This window comes from Heterocephalus glaber, unplaced genomic scaffold (genome assembly GCF_053883595.1).
Source record: "Heterocephalus glaber isolate CG9 unplaced genomic scaffold, H.glaber_assembly_v1.0 deba00001504, whole genome shotgun sequence".
NCBI lineage: Eukaryota > Metazoa > Chordata > Mammalia > Rodentia > Bathyergidae > Heterocephalus > Heterocephalus glaber.
This window is the reverse complement of record NW_028258324.1, coordinates 48,324,881-48,337,146: the sequence shown is the minus strand read 5'-3', so window position 1 is coordinate 48,337,146 and position 12,266 is coordinate 48,324,881. Positions and strand designations below refer to the sequence as shown.

At 35.2% G+C, this 12,266-nt stretch overlaps 1 protein-coding gene and 1 long non-coding RNA gene across 6 annotated transcripts in view; both read left to right on the top strand.

Annotated features, from left to right (window-relative positions):
• Pld1 (phospholipase D1) overlaps positions 1 to 12,266 on the top strand; it is a 220,092-nt gene that overhangs the window by 162,735 nt on the left and 45,091 nt on the right. For all 5 annotated transcript variants that reach the window (XM_013071597.3, XM_004834598.4, XM_021254185.2 and 2 more), the window contains one exon: positions 4,703 to 4,791. In XM_013071597.3, coding sequence (XP_012927051.1) covers positions 4,703 to 4,791 — 89 coding nt within the window. The remainder of the gene's footprint in view (positions 1 to 4,702; positions 4,792 to 12,266) is intronic.
• On the top strand, positions 4,798 to 12,200 carry LOC147825333 (uncharacterized). Its single transcript, XR_015440948.1, has 2 exons — positions 4,798 to 7,042; positions 7,153 to 12,200. It is a non-coding gene; the product is annotated as an uncharacterized LOC147825333 (long non-coding RNA).

Genomic DNA, 12,266 nt, shown 5'->3' with positions numbered 1-12,266 from the left:
ATTGATGAATTATTAATTTTAATTCTATGAATTTTACTGTATTAAACAATGAATATTTAACAGGAAAAATATTTTTTGAACTATTGAATTTTTAATATTTATTGAATTTATAAGCTTCAAAATTTTCAACATCTACTGTTTTTTGGTGTACAAAAACAACAAAATAAATTCCTATATGAACTACAATGAAAATTCCAATAGAACTCTGCAACAAAAATAATCTTTACTTCAATTATCACACCTAAGGCTGTCTTCAGACATGTCAGTAGCATGTTTCATACACACGTATCGCTTACACTGACAGCATATGTGTTTTGCTTTCCTGGCCTTTTTGTAGGACATACTTGACATCTTGCTGGTCTTGCTGTTTTGAGAGGAGGTTCTTATTATATTATATAATGTATAGTTAACAAGAACATAAAATATCAATAAAATAAAGTATTAAATTTTTAATATGTATGGTCTGTTTAGAAATAAACATTAACGTTTTCACATCACTGTAAATGCTTACAAAACCTAAAAGATAACATCAGAAATTAATTCCTATATGAGCTACAATCAAAATAGTAAATGCTTACAAAACTTAAAAGATAACATCAGAAATTAATTCCTAAATGAACTACAATCAAAATACCAATAGAACTCTACAACAAAAATAATCTTTGCACACTGACAGCACATGTACTTAGCTTTACTTTCCTGTGTGGCAGGCCATTCTTGTCACCTCTCTTGTCTTCCTCTTTTGTCAGGAGTTTCTTACTCTACTGTACAAGATACACTTAGGAGGAAAATAGGATATCAATAAAATAAAACAAATTTGTAATGAGTACTTAGAATAGACATCAACATTTTCACATCAGCTGTTTTCTTGCTTACAAAACCTAAAAGATAACATCAGCAGTAAAAACCTATGTGAACTACAAAGTAAATACAAACAAGACTACCACAGAAATAATCTTTGCTTCAACTGCTACACCTAAGGCAGTCTTCACACACGACAACTGCATGTTCCATGCACAAGTATAGCTTACACTGATAGCACATAACTTTTCTTTTCTTGTCCTCTTTTGTAGGGCACAATTGACATCTTTTTGGTTTTCTTGTTGTCATAGTAGGTCTTTGTGATGTTGCACTTGCTGGTTTACCTATTAGCTCACCAGTGTGCTCCACAATTTTTTTACATGGTTCCCTGGGTGGAAACATTTTGTTCTTCTTCTGCTATAAATGATCTCTTATGAGTTCCAATCCTGATCCGCTAAGAAAATTTCTTTGTGATATTTTGTACAGTTATTTTTTGTGTAAATTATCAAACTATTTATGCCACACATGTTTAGGATCTAGCAAAGCACAACCATCGGCCAATGCTTTGTGTTTTGAGTGACATTGTAGTGCTGCTAACTCATCAATAGCATCTACTCTGCCTTTGGTACTCCCTTCCTTCCCCTTTGTTCAACTGTAAATGCCACACCACCCTAATATATTACCTAAAGCTACAGTGACCACAAAACGCTGCAAGATGTTCACCAGTAGTCATTTATTCAGATGGTATGTAAATTGCCTGACCTTTTGAAACAAAACTCTCAAACAATAAGCAGATAGCAGTCAAATTATAAGTTCTTTTTTTTTCTTGGTGAATGAATTTGAAAGAAACCAAATCTCAGTGTCATTATTATTATACAAACCTGAAGCCACACCTATAAGTCTTTGACATTCGTAAGTCTTTTACATTACTGTGATTACCATGAGAAATCCCTGCTAAATACAGCAGATGTATGAATGCTTTCAGTTCTGCTAGTGAAATGTCATAATAAACATTTTTGAGTATGGCTATTGGTGCATACAGAATATTTTACTTGTATTTCATCATTTGTGTATTTCACAACATCTGTAGCTTTTTGTCTGTTACACTTTCCAACATTGAATGACAGTGCTGGCATTCTGTCCAATAGATTTCACCCCTGCCAAGATCCTCAAAATATATTTTCAGACATAGTTCTAACTGGATTGCTCCATTTGATTGCATGACCAATTTGCACCATTTTGACTAGTCAAATATGTACTATCATTGCTACTTTCTTCATTATCTAAATCAGGGAAGTATTCATTCCTGTGTCTGTATAAACCGATTCTGGCTCCGTTTCACTGTCACAAGAACTTTGAGTCACATGGCCAATGTCATCATCTGTGCATGAGTCACTTGATGATTCATTTTTGACCTCCAAAACTTGCAAGTCTGGTTTTTCATATGCCATTGTACTGAATTGGGCTACTTCTACCAGCAAAATCAAAAGAAAATGTTTTTTAAAAACAAATCCTAAATGCACACTTGTTGCTGCTTTGGAGCTCCTGTACACACCTTGCCATTCATCTGCTAAGAAGGTGAATGCACAGGTGGGGTTCCTGCTGTCACCACACCCAGATGCTGTGAGCCACGCCCACATTCCATTATGGTAAAGTGCATGTTTACATAAAAGAATGGTGTGGTGTATCCCCCCCCCCCCGCCCCAGCCTGTGATGCTCAGGTAAAACTGTTAGACTGAGCATTATGTGGGTAAAAATCCTGGTTTGACACTTTTGCACAGATGCACACACCTTGCTGTTCATTGTACCAAGTGAGTAAACACAAAGATTGCTTCCCATCTCTCCCAGGAGCAGCTACTGAGATGAACAGCTGGCTACTATTATGCTAAAGTACAAATTTACAGTAGAAAAGTATGGAATCGGTTTTTGTAACCCAATGTTGTGCCCTATGGTTGAGTCACCTTCTACAATCCTGTGTGGACTACATTTCATTATAAAGTAGTTTTTTTTCCTGATCCTAGAGTTTGTGTCCAGAGTATATGAGAAAATCTGAGAACATTTTTTAAAGTTTAATTTGGGAACTTTAATTGCACTTCAAAGTGGATATAAAAATAGCTCAGAATACTTGGAAAACCCTGAGAAAATAAAAAATCACAGTAGTGGAAAAAAATAAGTCAGAGCATATCTCCCTTCTTTATTCTAGCTCTTCTTTCCCATCCAATAAAACAGTGTTTGGCGGGGAAATGGATTAGCTTGGAAAAACTACTCTAGCCATATCTCCTTCCCTTGGAATCCTGTTTCACCCTGAAACCCTCAATGCAGTGACAGTTCATTAAAGGCAGACAGCAAAGAATTGGAGCTTTATTTGTCATCCCTGAAGAAAAAGAAAGCTAAATGAAAATATTACCAAGCTAAATGCAATGTGATATACTGGTTGGGAGCTTGCAAAACATAGAACATTAGTGGAGAAATTAGTGAACTCTGCATAAAGTCTAGTATTTAGTGATACTATTAGTATTATTAACTTTGACAATTATACCATAGTAAAGTAAGGTTTTAAGGCTGACTCACCTATTATCCAGAGTCATTTTGCTTTATTTCTTTTTACTAGTATTAATATCAACTTTTCTTATAAATATGAGCATAGCATTAAATAAGGTCAAGAATGGCAAGTACATACATCTGGCCATAGACATAGCCCTAACAGACACTCCTCTGGGCAGGTTAGGTTATCAACATACACTCTACATCTCAAAAAAAAAAAAAAAAGAAGTAAAGGAAATGATATGTGTCCAGTCTGTGCTTAGAACTACTGAGGAACATAAAGCTTCTTTATAATATGAATTCAGGGTGGGAGGAGCAACATGGTTTGGCTGCCACTGAAATTTCAATTTTTTGATGCTCAAAGGCAAACTACAATCTTAAACGAGTTTCTGCACAATGTCTTCCTATAAGTTTGTGTTCCGGAGGTATTTTGCAGATTTGTATACTTAAGTGAAAAAGTTGTTCAATGATAATGCTGCAAAAGGATGATACTCATATTTTGAGTTATTGTTTATATATCTTGGCACCTCAAGGTGATTAGCAAATACTACTTTGAGGTGATTGTCCTTCAAAATTAAAGATGTATTATAACAATCTGCAATCTATTTGAACACATAGTATTTATGATATTTATCCTGATTTTTAACATTCTTTTATGCAGCAACAAAAGTTTTATACCATTATGATAATGTCATTGCTGGTTTTCTCGTATCAGTTTTAAAGAATTTTATAGACTCATAAATAGAAGTCTTAGAGAAAAAATATTTTTTTCCATTTTATTAGTTTACTTATATATGCAGCATACTTACAAAAGGGTTTTGAAACTACTTAAATTAGAAGCTCAGGGATAATCTGAGTCCCAAACAAAGGAGACAAAGTAAAAGCAGACATAAAGATATAATGGAGAAAGGATGGAAAGTAGACCAGGTCTCTGCCATCTACCTTGCTAAAAAGTAAACTTAGCATGGGACATATGCCAATAGTAGAAGTTTTAATCATAAGCATTTCCACAATGTGTGAATCTGAAAAAACCCTAATTTTAGAATGTTCTTAGCAGTCTAAGAATGTAACTTAGAACTTCTCAACTTATAATAATAATGTGGCCTTCTACTTGACCAGGATGCAAAAACTGATCAGTTATCTAAACATGCTTGAGACCCGAGTCAGATGAGGCCTTTTTATTCTGTGTACTTATTTTATTCTTATACTTTCCTGGTGTGATTTCAGTAGTAAGAACATGGCTGCTGTGTGAACCTTTAAAAAAAAAATCAATGTAGCTTTTGCTACTTAACATATTTTCCTTATACTAAGGAAAGTTTATATACTGCTAAGAATAACTTTCTGATTTTTTTCTCAGAACCAATTTTTTATAAGCTGTGCTGATGACAAAGTTGTGTTCAATAAGGTGGGTGATGCTATTACTCAGAGGATCCTGAAAGCTCACAGGTAAAGTTTTCGGCATTTCAGTGAGTACAATTTTGGGCAAAGTTGTTGCTCCACATGTTCTCGTGTTTACTACTAAATTGGATTTTGGATGCTCATTTTTAAAGTACTGTTATTTCCTAACAGCCTTTAATGTGAATAAGCCAGCAGTCGGTTATTGATTCTTTTAATCTGAGTCAAATTTTAAGAACTTTTGAGTCCATTTTGGTGGGAATCTGAATTCTTTCAGGGAACAGTCAGTTTTTTCTGTCCAGTCTGTTTCCCACACATGAGGTTTGTGGTTTGATTGATTTAATGTTAGACAGTGAGTTCATTTTTAAACAAAGCAAAACAGACATAATATTTTTCCATGGGTTATATTTAAATGCTTATTTGCGTCTGTCATTTCTTTAGCTCATAAGATTATTTTAAAAGTTTTATTGTGATAGAATCCTCATATTATATAATTCACCCATTTAAATGATACAATTCAGTGATTTTTAGTATATTTACAGTTGTACAGTCATCACCTAATTAATTTTAGAACATTTTCATCACCCCAGAAAGAAATCTCATACCCATTAATAGTCATTACCCAATTCCTCCATCGCCCCTGGTAACTGCTAATCTACTTTCTTTTTCTGTGGATTTGTCTAGTCTGGAATTTCATAAAAACAAAATAATTAATTATTTGGTGTTTTATGACTGACTTGTTTCACTTAGCATACTGTTCTCAGGGTTCATCTGTGTTAGAGTATGTGTCAGTATTTCATTCCTTTTTACTGCCAGATAATATTTCATTATATGTATATACCACATTTTATTTCATCACCATTCATTATCAGTTGGTAGACATTTGGGTTTTTCCCACTTTTTGGCTATTTTGAATTATGTTGTTATGAACATGCTGTAGTAGTTTTTTGTTTGTTGTTGGGTTTTTTGTTTGTTTGTTTTTGTAGTGCTGGAGATTGAACCATACATACTAGGCAAGTGCTGTACCAGTCAGCTATATCCTCAGCCCTCTGTACTAATTTTTATGCAGACATATTTTTATTTATCTTGAGGTAAAATTGCTAGGCTTTACAGTAACTCTCTATTTGACATTTTAAGGAACTCTGAGACTATCTTCCAAGGCAGCTATGCTCTCATACATTCCCACAGCATGTGAGAGCTCTAATTTCTCTATACCATTGTCCACATTTATTGTTAGCTTTTTTACATTCGAATCACCCTAGTAGGCATGAAATAGTATCTCATTGTAGATTCAATTAGCATTTCTCTATTGTCCAATGATATTAAGCATCTTTTCACTCGATTATTGAGCACTTATATATCATCTTTGGAGAAATGTCTATTCAAATCTCTTGCCCATTTTAGCATTGAGTTGTCTTTTGATTGCTGTATTGGAAAGGTTTTTTTGATATGTTCTAAACCCATGTTCCATATCAGATATATGGTTTGCAAATAGTTTTTCTCAGTGAGTGGGTTTATTTTTTACTGTCCTGATGATGTTCTCTGAAACATAAAAGTTTTTAATATTGATAAAGTCCAATTTATGTTTTTTTATTTTATCACTTGGGCATTTGGTGTCCTAGCTAAGAAACTACCATTTGCTCCAAGACCATGAAGACTTTTGCCAGTTTTCGTCTAAGAATTTTTTGCTCTTATATGTCATTGACTTATTTTGAATTATATTTTTGTGTATGATGTGAGTTACGGATCAATCTTCATTCTTTGGCATGTGTAATAGAGTGTCCCAGCACTATTTGTTGATGATTCTTTCCTAGGTGAATTGTCCTGGCACCTGAGACTATTTATTTTTATGGCTTATTTCATTTCTATGTAGAAGTTGCAAACTGAGCAAACAAAACTATTATATTTCATTATTTAAAGTCACTGCATGCAGTGAAAAATGCCAAGTAAATGCACATTTGGGGATTAAAGCATTTTTTTTTTTACCTTTCAATGTCTTTAATTTTAATCTTTCTTTCACATAATATGTGAGGAATTTCAAACTTAAAGATGTAAGAATATCAATATGTTATGTGATTTACAGTATTTTAGGTGGTTCACATTATCTTATTAATTTCTTGTAACTACTCAGGAAAGTAGATCACACAGTAGTAGTTCTTGTTATATTGTTGTTACTGTCTCCATTTTCAGCTTTAAAAAATGACTACTATGACTTTTTAGGTCACTAGCAGCAAGAGGCAAAAACATCTTTGAGCCTCTGCCTTTGAACTTTTGACCCAATCTCCCCCATCCCCAATGCCATGTAAGTCCATTTCACAGATGGTTAGGGTTAAAGATTAATTGGAGTTCTCTCAGGCTTAGGCAAATGAGTTATACCTTTGCTATTCCCTTTTTCCTTTGGCCAATCTTTAGGTATCAGCTGCCCCCAACAAGTGAGGATGACCTTGAGAGAGGCAGGTCCTTTTGGCCTATGAAGGACAAAAGCTGGAGAAGCCTTTTATTGTGGCCAAGGATACCAGAAGCTGGGGGGTGCCTGTCTTGATCCTGCTGTACTGAGATGTAGGCAGCGTAGGACAGCATGTACATCTCAGAGGATGAATGGTGGAACTCACCCTTGATTGCACATCCAAGTCACCACCGGGCCTTTACAAAGTGGCAGGCATTGATTCAACTCCAAGGTTCCAGGTCAGAATTTCCTGACATGGGCCCAGGCACTTGATTATTTTTATGCTCTCAGGGTAACTCCAGGGCTCAGGTAAGACAGCTTAGTACTCGTTTGGAATAGCACACATGACCATAAATGGTAATGGTGGTCTGTGCTTTTACGCGTAACCTTTATCCTTTGCCTTCATAGAAACTTTCTTTTGAAAAGAAAGTCATCATAGGATCTATTTCTGAAGTGATTTTAAAAGAGCCTGTTTACAGTTAAACATATGTGTACACACAGAAATTCCTTGCATCCTTGCCAGTCTCCCAGTTCTGGGGTAATTTAGGTTTCATTGATAAAATTGCATTATCTTTTTGTCAGCTCTTGCATTTCATTGATGCAAGTGTGCCTGCTTTATTTATGAAGAGCATTTGACAAAAAAGAGAAGTACTTTTTTATGTGTGAAATTGAAGTAAGTCACAGGAATACGTGGACAAATGAGTTCATAACACTGAGCAGTGAATTGTGGATTTTGGAACTGACCATTTAATAAATAGAGTAGGATGAACTTGAACTTCACTCATCCTGTCTAACACATGGCTTAACAAGTACCTGTAAGATTTGTTTATAAGTGGATGGGAGCCTGAAAGAATACTTTTTTTTTCACCGTATCAATTTGTCTTTAAAAGCTGGACTTTTAAAATCTTGAAATCGTAGCATTTCAGGGCTTCAAAGGACTCTAAGATATTTCCTGATTGAACATTTCCCAGTGATCCTGTGAGCTGCTTCTGAAAGTCGTGATAAGAGTATGGTCAGACACTGTCTGTCACAGACCATATCTCCTGCTTGTAGATTCATAGGACGCATCCCACACTCTGGCGATTTCAAGGTTACTTTGTAGAAAATGGAAAATGAATCCATCAAATTTCAAATTAACTGTGTCATTGAGCACTGACCTCTCAGTAGTTTTGTTTTCTTTGATAGTCCTATGCATATCACACATTTCCAATTTCAGCAGATACACAAATGTATCCTGGAAGAAAACATATTTCCTTGTTTTGCCTTTCTCTGCATCTACATATTATTATTCCTGTCTTATGTTAATTGCAACTGTAACTTTTTTTTCACTTAAAGGCTTGAAGTCTGTGAGCTTATATTCCGAGGCAAGGTCAAAACAGAGTTAGAAAGCTCATTTTGCAGGCTGCCAGTAATAGAATGTCTCCCTTTCACTAATTAGGGGCCACAATGACCCATCCTCAGCAGGATCCTCTTCCTTCATAGGCTTCTCTATTTTGTGCTCTTCTGAAACTCAGAACTTCCCTGCCAATGTCACATTCTTACCAACAAGTATAATTTTGGCTGTTGTAAAAAGAATAGACTTCAGCATAAAGCAGATGGAGGAAAATGACAATCTGCAGTTGGCCAGGCCTGACCAGGGAACGCAGGCCCTTTTCCAGGCCCCTCCTACTCCAGAGAGATCTGAGTCTTTAAATTGCCAACTCCCTCAACTGGACCACGTCTTTATTTTTCTGCCAGTGCTGGAATCCAGCCTCACACCAGTTCCCTAAGCAATTTTCTCTGCTCTCTTCCATTCGTCCTCCTTCCTTCTCAACAGCCATAATTCTTTACAGAAACAAATTTTTGCAAAGACTTGGTGTTCTGATCCATGACCTAGAGCCTCAGACTCATGTTTATCCTGCACTGAACTAAGAGTAGCTGGCAGAATCACTACAGAAAATAACATGTCTGTTCTAATAAGTAAAACTGTCTTGGAGTTGAGGCCAGCTTCTAACCCACTGGAGACCTGTCTTTGATGGCTCAAATGTGACCAGAAGTCAGGAAGAAAAATCATACTACATTGTCTAAAGTTGACTGTTCGTTACTATGTTTGAATAAACCAAAATATAGAATAGTCCTGCTGATCTGGGTAGAAGCATGTTAAAACACTGTGAGACATAAGCAAATGATTTCCGAAGATTATCTCAGATCTTTGCTAATGGGAATAACATGGATATTTTTGCCTTGTTGGAAAGTTGGAAAGTAAGATAGTATATTTCACATGATTATCACCAAAAATGTTGACACATACAATGAAAACAGGTAGTTGACTTAATATCTGTGTTTAGCATTAAACTGCATTTAAAAATATATACTATTATACTGCATGAAAAATATGCAGTTTTAAAAATTATTCTACCCCCTCATAATTCCTATAACTGTGGAATAATTACCATCTGCCCATAACGGGGTGGGATGGGAAATATTCCATTGGAAAATCTGAATTATTGTGAGAGCAGATGTCTGGAGACCTGGGCTCTCTCCACATCTGTTATCCACAGGTATGGAACCCTTTGAGTATATCAGTTTGCTTTTCTAACACCATTTCTTCACTAACAAAGAAAATAATAATATCATCAATGTGACAGTAATTGTATATCCAGTTAATGTAAGAAATTATTATAGCATTTCCAAGATATTCATCATTTGGAATTATACCACACACCATAGATGCAAGCAAAGATGAAAAAATGTGGCATCCAAATCAGAATTAATAGTCATGCCAGAAACAGAAAGGTTTTAATTAAAGAGATGTTTAAACATTCTTTATTTTAAAACTATTGGATGGTTACTGTAGAATAAGAACAACTTGCTCGGGTTTCTTGCCACTGGGTCTCATGCAGGTCTAGGCACATTATTGGAACATTGCTCCTACTGGAAACTATAGCAGTGCCTCCTCGGAATGAATTTTTGGATTTCACATTATTGATTTGATAACACACTTTCCAAAATAATAAAGGAAAAGAAATCTTGAAGTATAATGTGAGTTCAGTTCAATTTTATTTTGTCTTAATTTTAGGCTTTTTGTACTTTGTTTCTTTTGAAATGTATATAAGCTTTCTAACTGAAATCTCTGGTTGTTGAATGAATGCAAATGTTATCAAATACTTCTTTGAGTCTGTCCATATAATAGATGCTTTTCATGCATTACTTCATTCAATTTTGAATGAATGGGGTTGAATGCATAATTTTTCCAATTACAGAAATGATGAAGGCCAAGTGAAGTTCAGTAACATACCAAAATCATATATCCATTGATGGGGACTAGATTTCAAACAGTGTTTTCAGGACTTCAGGTTTTGCTTTTTACCGCTAAGGTACAAAGCTTTCCTTGTTTCTAAGGAGGTATAACTTTTCTAATGTTAAGCTTCCCAGAAATCAGTGGCTGATATCTTACTTTAAAATTTAAAAATGAGATAGATGTTTTATTTTTAAAGCAATTGACAGATAAAATTTTCTTAGGTTTAAAGAATATCTGTATCCTATAATTTCAAACCTAGCTGAAGAGGCACATGGGGCATGTTACAGAAGCACCATAATAAGGAAATTTTAAACTAAAGCCATAATAAAAAGTAAAAAACATTTTAACTATGCCAATTGCAAGCTTCACATTTTTTTTCTTGTGGAGTAGCTTCCAAATTACATAAAATTCCTGGAGAAGAGGTTACATTGGGGCACAGATCACAATAGGTTGTAGCCAGATAACTTTTGATTTAGATCATTTGATAGCTTTTTTCTATTCCAGAAATTATATAAATGGTCATTTCAGCAGATTGAAGGTGTAAAATTTAGCACAGGGCAGGGCTAGAAATCATTTCCAGAGAAAAAAGAAGGGAGGAAAAGGGAGAGGGAGAGAGAGAGAGAGAGGAGAGAATGATAAAAGCTGGGTCAAACAGGAAAAGTTTAATAAGAGCTTTGTAGAATCTTATTTGAGACCACTAAGGGATACGCCTGCCAAAGGTTATCAAGTCCAGGGCAAAGTCTAAATCAAACATGCTGGGCTAACCCAGCATTCCCTACATTCTTACATTTGAAAACATGCCATTTTCAATAGAAAAATAATTAGAAGAATTCTTTGTGTGTTTGTGCACAATATATAAATGTCATTGTCTATAAAATCAGACACATAATAGTTCCTGTGTATTAAATAGGGCCAACATTTCTAGTGGACCAGCAATTATTGTAGCCAGCTCCCTCTGGTGCAGATGAGAAAACTGAAACCCAGAAAGATTTATTGCATTTTAAAAGATTTGCCAAACAAAATAAAAAGGATTATGTCCCAAAGCACCAAGACACTACAGAACCAAATCCATGGAACTGATACCACCATGGCATAAATTTTTTTTTCACAAAACCCCCACTAAACCCCAACCACAATTATTCTCATTTCTTTTTTTTTCTCATTTCTGACAGTATTCATTTCTGGACAATCTATAACAATAAAAGGATTCATAGCAGTTCTTGAAGTTTATAGTAGTGAAATATGACCTGTAAATCTCAAATTCTCAAAAAATAATGTGTCTTATCACTAGAGAAAACATTGAGCTTCCATGGGGCTTTCTTACAGATCCCGCCCCAGTTGTGGGTGGACCCCCCATAGGAGGACAGAAGGGGGGTAGGAGGAGGGGCCCTGCAGGAGACAAGAAGAAGGGCGTAGAGGCCTCTCGCAACAAGGACCCCTCTACGCAGGGAACTGATACTCTGCACTTAAAAATGCAAGCAGCATCTCAGCAATCAAAAAACTCACACTCTAACCACCCTAAAGTCACCTTTTAAAAACTTTGTTATTTACCTTTTCATTCATGTTTATATATATAATCCTTCTATTTTCTATTGAATTGTCACTTTTTCCCCCTATAACTTAATTGAATTTTTAGTTCAAGTCCAATAGAAGGAAATGTAGTTTAGGGATTTCTTGATAAATTCAGAAATTTGGCCAAATTCAGTGGTTTCTCATTATTTTGGTTGTGTCTTCCATCAGTCAAGTGCTACATCCCCAGCCTTGGTATGGACACTGTAGGGCCATGGATCTTTGGAAGGG